This window comes from Onychostoma macrolepis, chromosome 18, assembly GCF_012432095.1.
Source record: "Onychostoma macrolepis isolate SWU-2019 chromosome 18, ASM1243209v1, whole genome shotgun sequence".
Taxonomy (NCBI): domain Eukaryota; kingdom Metazoa; phylum Chordata; class Actinopteri; order Cypriniformes; family Cyprinidae; genus Onychostoma; species Onychostoma macrolepis.
In genome coordinates this window covers 8137682-8150000 of record NC_081172.1, presented here as the reverse complement: position 1 = coordinate 8150000, position 12319 = coordinate 8137682, and the positions used below count along the sequence as shown (strand labels likewise).

General features: G+C 36.6%; 1 protein-coding gene across 1 annotated transcript in view; it reads left to right on the top strand.

Moving 5' to 3' along the window:
• Window positions 1-12319, top strand: part of srgap1a (SLIT-ROBO Rho GTPase activating protein 1a) — a 111308-nt gene that overhangs the window by 90730 nt on the left and 8259 nt on the right. Inside the window, 2 exon segments of the mRNA XM_058750696.1 lie at window positions 856-935; window positions 6628-6808. Of these exon segments, the coding sequence (XP_058606679.1) occupies window positions 856-935; window positions 6628-6808 (261 nt within the window).

The window sequence follows — 12319 nt, the reverse complement described above, 5'->3', positions numbered from 1 at the left end:
TCACAGGTATGTGTCTGGATCTAAAGAGTGACGGGCTCAGTTGCATCTGAGCCGTGTTTGGATTCGGTGTAGGTAATTATGCGAAAAGATGAGGTGCCGATAGTGAGCTCTTTAGTGAAGGTGGGACATTTTTTAGAGGCTGAAAGGGTTCAGAGATCTTCAACTAGGTGAGACAGACTGAAACCATCTTGATAATTGCCACCATTAAGGTAAGGAAAGATCGGCAGCCAAACCACCACTCATTCCTCCCTGAAATTCACATAGATTAGAAGAGGAAAGGGACATTTTCCGCCAGCTCCACAGCTGTGTGTATGTGTTGGCTAGTGATTTTGTTGTCTCAAAGAGAGCGGCCCAACTCCCACAAGTCTTCATCCCCCAAACTGAAGCAAAACACCTGCCACTGCAAGCATCTGTACTTGAGTATTTCAGATATTAAATCCACCCTTCTTAAATTTGCCGAAGCCAGTTCTCATATTTTCCCCTTTGGTAGTGTGGCACGCGGGAGTGGCAGTGCTCTGTTTAAAATGACTTTACTGTGTGTCAGAGGTAATCTGCAAGGATGTGAAGGGCATTAGTACCAGTCTCAGTAACCACGCTGTGCCACTGACAGAATCCCAATCACCCTGCCCGACTCCTCCTGAATACTAATGACAGCCTCTGTACTTTTAGCTTGTTGCTGAGTTTTACTCTGGCTGTGACTTAACTCTGTGTTTCCCTGTATATGCATTTACTCAAATAGGGAATACATACATGTATTGCCACAGTCTCTTAGATTTTTAAGAATAGTTCCTATAAACCTATATTATTTTGCAAAATAATTATTTGTCTTGATTTATTTCCTCTTTTCTTCTCCAGTGAGAGTCCATACAGTGAACATGGAGCTCTTGAGGAGGTTGATCAGGATGGAGGAGCAGAGACCCACACCAGTGAGGATGGTATGTTTATTTCATTTACCACACTATGACTATGTACACTATGACGTCCCATGTCAGTCAGTGTAGGTTATTCATTATGAAGGCACTTTGAGGTCATGGGAACAAGGTTAAGTCATCTTTTCCTGTGCAGTCATTCTTCCCATTAGCTCTGATTGGATTTAGCCAGTGTGCACCGAACCTCTGGATTGATTTTACTTCATACGATGTTTTCTGACACGGCAAGTCAAGGGTTAATTCCTGCTTTCCCTGACCTGGGTAATCACTTTTCACTGTTCTAAATTAAGCGATCGTTAAAGAGCGGAGAACTTCGTCCAACTCTTTGCTCCTTTTTGTTTTCTAATCCTTTGGGAAGGGAGACACATCCGTAAACAAAGGAAGAGGGTTTGAATCAAGTCTGGTAAATGATTTCCAGTGCTGCAGGGCAACATAGCTGGCTGTAGGGCAGTTTGCGTTAAAAATGCATGTGAAGTCCTCACCAGTTTGATTTCAAATGGAGTTCTTTTCGTAGCTGCATGTAGTTTTATCATGGAAAAACTTCTCTTGAAGTTCTCAAAGCTCATTTTAGTCACAAACAAACTAAAACCAGATGCTTGGCCCATTGATGACACATGAACCAATTCCCATGTGTAATCTGAGAAATAAAACTGCAAGTGTCAGACTGAAAACTCAACTCAATCAAGTGGTTTGTTTTTGTCTTCTGTACAGTCTTTCAAAAGAACCGAAAGGAAAATGTTGCTGCTGACCTGTATGTCACCCCACTGAAAATAGACACATTTCCTGTCTCTCTCCGTCTGTACCTGAACAATGCCTGTTTTCTTAAGCTTTATTTTATAAGAGAAGTGGGAAGTCTGCTTTTTCCATATCTAAGATTCCTCAGACAGACAAAAGCCAAGTTGATTCTATTGTTTAATAGCGAGCGTCTGTGCAAGGAGTCAGATAAACAGTAGGACTGAATCAGAAATACCAAAAACACAGCTTTATTAGAAGATGGTTGCTTTGAAGTTTACCTTTGTGTTTGGATCATAAAAACAAATGGGAATAGACACTCCCTGTAATTGCTCAAATGGGGATTTAATTATTTGGCTAAGGGAAGAATATTATTGTTCATTCTTAAGGTTAGGGATTTAAACAAACCCTTAACCCTGTGTATTAAGACTCATAATTTGTCCCTCACTGTTTGTGCTACAAACATGAAAGATGTCTCAAATCATGCTGTTTGTTGAGAAGCACTTAAAAGATTTGTGATAAAACTGACAACAATAGACTTATATTGCAGTTCCATAAGCAAAAGTTTGGCGAAATTTTGTGAGGGGAAAAAAGTCCAATAGTGTAGCGATTTTAAGCACAGCTTGCACAGAAGTAACTTTGAAACCAAGCCGCTTTTTGTTGGTTTCGCATTGGTAAGGCGCTCACATTTTCTTTAGAAAGTTTACAAATTTTTAGTGTAACCTCTGTATCACTGTCAACTGAGACTTGTGTCCAACTCTGACACCATGGCGCCATCATTTGTCCAATCTCTCCTTCTCTAAACACTTCTGAAGAGACAGATCTCATATTCACTAGAGTATAAACAGAACCCAGAACCTCTGGTGTTCAATTCATTTCGCATCTGATTCACTGAAGGATATTGCGCACAAGCGTGTCATTTGTTCATAAATCACTATTAGACATCCAGACATGCGCATCTGCTTGCTGAAGGTTAATTTTGACTGTTCCCATCTTACTGTCTGTTTAAATTCATGAATCTGTAACATTGAATTGAGAAACCTGATACTTCACATATGTGAGGGTTTCCATTTAACTAACGCAGATGTCGGATATCAATGTCAGCCTGAATCATAACTGACCTGAAAATAGTCAAATTGCTCTCAGCTTCCATGGTTTTGCTCCAAATGGTTTCCTTATGAATGTATTGAGGAGGTTTTTCCCAGTAGAGGAATTATTATTCTTTCTTTACACTGCAACCATAGCTTGCGTCTGATATCAGTTATGGGTAACTTGTGTGTTTTGTTTTGTTTTGTCTTGTCTTGTTTCATAATAAGGAATTTTGAATATATTCCATTTCTAAATCTTTTATCTGCCATTAATGAACAATCCTGAGAAACCAATGGCTGTGCTGTTAACTCAACGCATAATTATATCAGCCTGCTCAAACCTGTGACCAGTGCAGCATCTGTCCTCAGTCACTGCATCTAAAGGGGATCGTCTCAGGGCCCGTCTGGAAAACCACTTTGCCAAGTGATGGGACCCCTGCTATGCCTTTAGAGCCATTTATTCATTCAAGGGAACTGGAATAAGCAGACGGAATGCTCTCTTGGGAGGAAAAAGACAAATCTCAGCATCTGTGGGAAAACCAATGTACAATAAGAATATTGTCTGTTTTGGAAATGTTGGTTTGTGTGATATATCTAGTTAAAAGTTGACATGATATCAAAAATTCCCAATTTCTTAAACAATCTATACATGTATACAAGTATAATGTATAGTCAAATTTATTATAGATTTATAACTGCCATTTAAAAGTTTGGATGCATCAAAAGTAACAGTTAAGACATTTCATAATGTTACAAAACAATTCTATTTCAAATAAATGCTGCATTTTTTAAATTTTCTATTCATCGGAAAAAAAAAAAAGTTATTGTTTCCACAAAAATATAAAGCAGAAAAACTGTTTTCAACAATGATAATTTAAAAAATGTTTTTTTTGAGCATATGTCATATTAGCATATTTGAATGACACTCAAGACATTACTAATAGCTGCTGAAAATCCAGCTTTGCCATCACAGGAATAAATTACATTTTAAAATAAGTTAATAAAGAGCACACATATTTTAGTTCTTAATGTATTTTTCAACAAGAATATGCAGCATTGGTGAGGATAAGAAACTTAAACTAAAACTTCAGAAAAACTATTATTAAATATAATTTTACATTTCCATTTAAACTATTTTAATGAGTCTTCGTGTCTTACGCATTATTGCTTCTCAAGTTATTTATTTATTTTCAGTTCTTAAAATACAAATTTTTCTTGAATTTGGGTTCTCTATAAAAATAAGTCGTGTTATATAATTCAAATAGGTATTGAATTCTAATTCATGTTAAGTTTAATTAGGATGTTTCTGTTTTACAGCAAAGCTTTGTTGAAATGCCAGCCTTTGAGTAGAAAACCCTTTAAACTGTTAAAAACATGTGGTCTTTGTTACATTACTTAACGGGTCCCTGATGATGTTGCAAAAAGCTCATTTTCTCTTCTAAATGGTAGCACCCCTGCAGTCTGCAAGCATGTCTCGATTAAAAACATTAAACAACAGGAAATGCAGCTTACAAACAGTTTTCTACTCTGTCAGCCTTTATTCCTTCTATTCCTAGACTGCGGGGTGCTTGTGGGGAAGTTGCTGCTAGAGCAGTGTACGTTTAGCTAGAAAACCTAGCATGGGTTGTTAACTCTCCTCTGGGGCAACAAGAAAGTCCATATGGTACAATGTGCAATCAACTAAAGCAAGCGGGTGCAAGAACAACACTCTGTGAATAAAAATAGTGCCGCAACAAAAGTTACAGCTTCTTTAATACAGACTACTGAATTACGTGTATTCTTAAGTGGCTTTGTGTAATTTAGCGAGCAAGGTTTTGGACCGTAAACAAATGAATCAGTTGGGTCAATATCTGGATTTTCTTTCTTTCTTAGTTGTTTTTTGAGCTAAAATCACACATAATCTAGATAACGCCAACTGTTACTTTGTCTGCCGCCGTGTTCTCAAACTCTGTCCTTGCAGCACTGATACATGAAACAGGCTTTCGCAAGGACACTGAATGAATGACAGCATCTGTCAGGCAGAGATGGAGGAGAGACAGGGACGTGTGGGCAGTTGATGGCCATATTGATCTCCACCCCATCCTCTTTATTAACAAGGTGCCTGGTCTCAGAGCAGCCCTATTAATTCTGACAGTCAACTCACGCCTGTCACGTCTCATTGACTCGTTGTCATTTCCAGACTGGCGAGAATGAAAAAGCATTTCCTCTTTGAGCTTGTGCTTCTCGTTTTTATATTGCTTTTACTGTCTTCCCAATTTTAGATGGATTGTGTATTCTCTTTGGTCGGATTTGTGAAATGTTTTCCCTCATTTCTCCATCTTTATTTGCAACAGTGGTAAAGCTGTGCCTCTCTCTAGAGGTTCTTTTTTAACGTTAGCAAGTATTTCTACTATTTTACCAAGGTTTTTGACAGTTTTGATGCTTCACTAATGGCTATAATGCAAAATGCATTACAGAAAGGAAGGAAATTATAAGACTGAACATATATTCACAATATGCATTTAATTACATAAAATACAAATTGATTCAGTTACTTTCAACTTTTTAATGAGACTTGTTTTTATAAAATGACCATGTGTTACCAGGGATTTATGGATATGGTAAAATGGTAATACTGCAGTTAATTTAAATGATTACATATTATATTTTTATTATTTAAATATTAACATATATAATTTAAATATTAAAAATATATAAATATATATATTTTTTTAAATATAAGAAGGAATAATTTCCATATTTCTTGTAACTTGAGGCCATGCTGAAGGAATTGCAAGCACTATCATTCCCCTTCAACTGTGATTTTAATTCATAATTTAGCAACTTTTTAATGAGATTTTTGTTTTTACAGAAAAGTACTGTGGTGTTATTGAGGTTTTATGAACATAGTAAAATGGTAATCTTATGATAGATATCACCATTATGGTAATTCCATAATTTTTCTTAAGTATCTTTGCATCTAAGTATCAATGTGAAAAAACCATTGTACAAAAATATGGTATTCATTCCATTATCATGGTTTATATCAATTCATAAAATCCACAGTGGCGCTCATAGATGCTGATTGGTCATTTTGCTTAAAATATTTGTATCACTTTTATTAAAATTTCTCACTTTTATTAAAAACAATTGTAATAAACAATTGAATATTAAATATTTAAATGTTAATGATTAAATATATTTTAGTTAAATATTGAAACGTGTCATTTAAATATTAAAACATTATATAAATAAAATAAATAATTATTTAAATTTTAAATTTCTCATAATTTAGCATGGTGTCTTGTACCTTATTACTCAAGCACCATAGTTTTAACATCAATATATCACAGTACTGTTTTGTAAGAGGTGTTGCACTCATTTGGCAGGCATTGAGGTGTTGGTAAGGTTCACATTTCCCGATTGTCCTGAGGATGAGAACAGCCCGTTCTGCCAGAACTGCAGCTACTTTGCATGCATTGAAGCCGGTTGGATCTCTAATGAGTCCTTATGTAAAGGGGGTCACAACGGCAAAGGCATGTACACTGGCTACTCAGAGACCCTATAGCGTTGATGCATTGAAATGCTCTCATTCACATGTGAATGAACGGTCAGATGCAGCTGAGGCATGTGCACTGTATGGATTCATTTGACTTGGTACTGTAAATAGCACCGACTGGTGTTCAATTAACTCCATATTCTTTCCCTTTAGGCGTTTCATATAGCATACGTCAGAAGTGCAGAAATGGGTGATGCCACTCATGCGGAAAAGCTAATTGATCACACAGAAGTTATGATTGGATATTTTCCAATGGAAATCTGCTACTAATGATGCCACTGACATCTATTTCTGCTCTCCTTATTCACTGAATTAACCATGCTGTTTTTTTTTTCTGCAGAGGGGGAGCCCATTGAAGCCATTGCAAAATTTGATTATGTGGGCCGTTCTGCACGGGAACTGTCCTTTAAGAAGGGTGCGTCTCTACTGCTGTATCAGAGAGCGTCGGATGACTGGTGGGAGGGCAGACACAATGGCATAGACGGTCTAGTGCCTCACCAGTACATCGTTGTACAGGATATGTGAGTATCTCAACTGTTCTACAGTGATAAAGCAATACAAATAATAATAGTGCTTCAACAGAGTTCGATGTTATTAACCTTTATTTAACCAGGCAAGAAAATATATAGAAAATGCACAAATATTGGGCTGAATAGATTTACCTGTTTTTGAGTATTACTCTATCCAGTCCTTTTTTTAGTGTTATATAATTATAATTTACAACAGTTCGGATTCCGATTCTAAATTTATTTGTAGTGAAAAGCTTTTTACTCTCTGTACATAGAGTAAAAATGTGTAATATTTAACAAATTAGAAAAAATCTGCAAGTTCATGTAAATCAGAAATACAATATATAAAAAATATAAATATATAAAATCTAATTAAAAATTAAGATACGATATGTGTGTAAAATGGAAAATATAAGAGGTATGTAATAGCAAGAGTATTTATTAATGGAGTTTATATTAGGGTTGTGAATCTAATAAAAATATAACATTGCACAGATTTTTATGATTAATTATAATTTTATATATACAGTGGGTACGGAAAGTATTCAGACCATTTGCTAAAATCATTTAAGTTTTTAAGTTTTAAAATAATTTTTTTTTATTGGGTTAAAAAAAAAAAAAAAAAAATCCCTTAATCATCCATCACAATGAGAAAAACCAAAGAATATACAGTGCCCTCCAAAAGTATTGGACCAGTGAAGACAAAATTGCTCTGTTGGCTGTGGAGTCAAGACATTTGCAAATATGATTAAAAGATGAATATGAGACGAAACTACAGAATGTCACATTTTATTATTAGACGTTTCAACACATACATGTTTTACCAAATAAAAAGAACAGCACTTTTAGAGTTCATCCCACTCATTGATGTGAGCATAAGTATTGGGACAGTTGAACATAAGGCAGATATAAAAGATTAAAAGCTATTATTTAGTTGCAGATCCCTTGCGCACTATCACAGCAGTGAGTCTGTGACCCATAGACATCACCAGACTCTTGGTCTCATCCTTTGAAATACTTTTCCCAGCTTTTAATGCAGCCAATTCCTATTGTTGCTTGTTTTGGGGAGTTTCTGCTTTTAATGGTGAAATTCATGTTCAATCGGATTTGAATCTGCAGATTGACTTGGGCAATCTAAGACTTTCCATTTCTTTGCCCTTATAAATTCCTTGACTGAACTGAATCTGGTGGCATTTTCTTGAATATTGGTAGGCAAGATGGTTTTGTACCCTTCCAAATTCATTCTGCTACTGTCACCATACATTAAGTCATCAGTAAAGTTGAGATGGCCTGTTCCAGAGGCAGCCATGCATGCCCATGCCATGACACCACCTCCACCATGCTTTACAGATGAGGCTGTATGCTTGGGATCATTGCAGTTCCCTTTTTTCTCCACATTTTTGCTTTCCCATCACTTAGATAAAGGTTCATCTTTGTCTCATCGGTCCATAAACAGTTACTCTTCTGGCTCACCTTTGTGCTTTTTGCAAACTCCTAATCTTGCCTTTCTATTTTTGGTGCTGGTCAGAGGTTTGCATCTTGCTGTGTAGCATCTGTCATTCTGTGTCAAAGTCTCCTGAGGACAGTAGATTGTCAGAGCATCACCCCAGCTTTCTGGAAGTTGTTGGTGATTTTACAGACATGTCTTTTAGGATTCATTTTCACAACTTTTATGATTTGTCTGTCATCAACTACTGTTGTTTTCTCAGCCGATCAGGTCGTTGTTGGTTGCTGGTGTCACTGGTGGTTTCCAAACTCTTGATTTCTCCATGCTCTTTGTTTTGCTAGAGCTCTAACTGACTTACTCTTTTCTTTTAGCATCCAAATTGCTTGCTTTTCTCTCAAAGTCAGCTCCTTCGTCTTCATCCTGGTTTGTGTGTGTCATCATCAAATGCAAGATTCAGAATGCAGAAGTAATGGATATAACTGATACGATACATTCCTGCTTTTAATATCTGAAGAATTAATGCAACAGGACACAGCTGATCACTTAGACCTGTGAGGCAACTGTTCCAATACTTATGCTCACATCAGATAGAGGGATGAAACTCTAAAAGTGCTGAACTTCTTAGCTGGTAAAACATATTGAATCACCCAATAATAAAATGTGACATTCTGTAGTTTTGTTTCATATTCATCTTTTAATCATATTTGTAAATGTCTTGACTCCATAGCCAACAGAGCAATTTTGTCTTTACTGTTCCAATACTTATGCTCACATCAGATAGAGGGATGAAACTCTAAAAGTGCTGAACTTCTTAGCTGGTAAAACATATTGAATCACCCAATAATAAAATGTGACATTCTGTAGTTTTGTTTCATATTCATCTTTTAATCATATTTGTAAATGTCTTGACTCCATAGCCAACAGAGCAATTTTGTCTTTACTGTTCCAATACTTTTGGAGGGCACTGTATTTCTGATGTGCAGCAAAGATAATTGAGCTTCACAAATTAGTGAAGTGGCTTTAAGAAAAGAGCTAGAACAGTGAAAATTCCCATTTCCACCATCAGGGCAATAATTAAGAATTTCCAATAAACATAAAATGTTACGAAACTGCCTGGAAGAGGACGTGTGTCTATATCGTCCTAATGCACGGTGAGAAGGAGAGTTTGAGTGACTAAAGATTCTCCAAGGACCACAGCTGGAGAATTGCAGAAAATAATTGAGTCTCGGGTCAGAAAACCTTTTAAAAAATTTGTCAAACAGCACCTACATCACCACATGTTGTTTGGGAGGGTTTCAAGAAAAATTCTCCTAGCTCATCCAAAACAAACTCCAGCATATTCAGTTATCAGACACGACTGGAACTTCAAATGGCACTGGCTTGAAACTAAAACTTGGTCAGATGAAACTAAAAGTGCTTAGCTTAACTTAGCTGCAGATCCCTTGCGCACTATCACAGCAGTGAGTCTGTGACCCATAGACATCACCAGACTCTTGGTCTCATCCTTTGAAATACTTTTCCCAGCTTTTAATGCAGCCAATTCCTATTGTTGCTTGTTTTGGGGAGTTTCTGCCTTTAATGGTGAAATTCATGTTCAATCGGATTTGAATCTGCAGATTGACTTGGGCAATCTAAGACTTTCCATTTCTTTGCCCTTATAAATTCCTTGACTGAACTGAATCTGGTGGCATTTTCTTGAATATTGGTAGGCAAGATGGTTTTGTACCCTTCCAAATTCATTCTGCTACTGTCACCATACATTAAGTCATCAGTAAAGTTGAGATGGCCTGTTCCAGAGGCAGCCATGCATGCCCATGCCATGACACCACCTCCACCATGCTTTACAGATGAGGCTGTATGCTTGGGATCATTGCAGTTCCCTTTTTTCTCCACATTTTTGCTTTCCCATCACTTAGATAAAGGTTCATCTTTGTCTCATCGGTCCATAAACAGTTACAAAACTCATCTGGCTCACCTTTGTGCTTTTTTGCAAACTCCTAATCTTGCCTTTCTATTTTTGGTGCTGGTCAGAGGTTTGCATCTTGCTGTGTAGCATCTGTCATTCTGTGTCAAAGTCTCCTGAGGACAGTAGATTGTCAGAGCATCACCCCAGTTTTCTGGAAGTTGTTGGTGATTTTACAGACATGTCTTTTAGGATTCATTTTCACAACTTTTATGATTTGTCTGTCATCAACTACTGTTGTTTTCTCAGCCGATCAGGTCGTTGTTGGTTGCTGGTGTCGCTGGTGGTTTCCAAACTCTTGATTTCTCCATGCTCTTTGTTTTTGCTAGAGCTCTAACTGACTTACTCTTTTCTTTTAGCATCCAAATTGCTTGCTTTTCTCTCAAAGTCAGCTCCTTCGTCTTCATCCTGGTTTGTGTGTGTCATCATCAAATGCAAGATTCAGAATGCAGAAGTAATGGATATAACTGATACGATACATTCCCTGCTTTTAATGTCTGAAGAATTAATGCAACAGGACACAGCTGATCACTTAGACCTGTGAGGCAACTGTTCCAATACTTATGGTCACATCAGATAGAGGGATGAAACTCTAAAAGTGCTTAGCTTAACTTAGCTGGTAAAACATATTGAATCACCCAATAATAAAATGTGACATTCTGTAGTTTTGTTTCATATTCATCTTTTAATCATATTTGTAAATGTCTTGACTCCATAGCCAACAGAGCAATTTTGTCTTTACTGTTCCAATACTTTTGGAGGGCACTGTATTTCTGATGTGCAGCAAAAGATAATTGAGCTTCACAAATTAGTGAAGTGGCTTTAAGAAAAGAGCTAGAACAGTGAAAATTCCCATTTCCACCATCAGGGCAATAATTAAGAATTTCCAATAAACATAAAATGTTACGAAACTGCCTGGAAGAGGACGTGTGTCTATATCGTCCTAATGCACGGTGAGAAGGAGAGTTTGAGTGACTAAAGATTCTCCAAGGACCACAGCTGGAGAATTGCAGAAAATAATTGAGTCTCGGGGTCAGAAAACCTTTTAAAAAAAATTTGTCAAACAGCACCTACATCACCACATGTTGTTTGGGAGGGTTTCAAGAAAAATTCTCCTAGCTCATCCAAAAACAAACTCCAGCATATTCAGTTATCAGACACGACTGGAACTTCAAATGGGACTGGCTTCTATGGTCAGATGAAACTAAAAAAATGAACTTTTTAGCAGCAAACACTCAAGATGGGTTTGGTGAACACAGGGATAAAAAGTACCCCATGTGTACAATGAAATATACTGCTGTATTTTTGATGTTGTGGGCCTATATCTCTGCTGGAGGTCCTAGACATCTTGTTTAGACACATGGCATCATGGATTCTATCAAATACCAACAGATAAAAAATCAATAAGTGATTGACTCTGTTAGAAATCTTATAATGGGCCATGTTTGGATCTTCCAACCGCACAATAATCCAAACACAAACCTCAAAAACACAAAAATGGGTCACTGAGCACAAAACCAAGCTTCTGCTGGCCATTCCAGTCCTCTGACCTGAACCCTGTAGAAAATGAGTGGGTGAACTGAAGAGAAGAAGCACCAACGTGGAGCTGGGAATCTGAAGGGTCTGGAGTGATTCTGGATGAAGGAATGGTCTCTGATCTCTTGTCAGGTGTTCTCTAACCTCATCAGGTATTATAGGAGAAAATTTAGAGCTGTTAAACTGCTCAAACTTTGCCCTGTGTATGCGCAAATAAGTGCTTATTGTAAACAGGTATTTATTAAATCATTTTATTAAGTGAAGCACAAACCGCAAAGAAAGAATGTGTGTATTATTTGCATCGGCGTAGTTTACAGGTGAGAAACATAAATCGGCGCCTATGTGTGTATGTATATATATCATATTAAAAATGTGTAATCATTAGACTATTAGACTGTTGTAGATAATTGTCAAGTTAATGTAGAATCATCATAAAATATTTTAAATATGTAATATTTATATTAATAATGTTAAATAATATTTTGAATACATTTTTCATTGGCACCGGGGTAGTGAATTTATTGTTAATTATATTTCTATTCATCAAACAGTCCATATTTATGGCCAAATTATTATT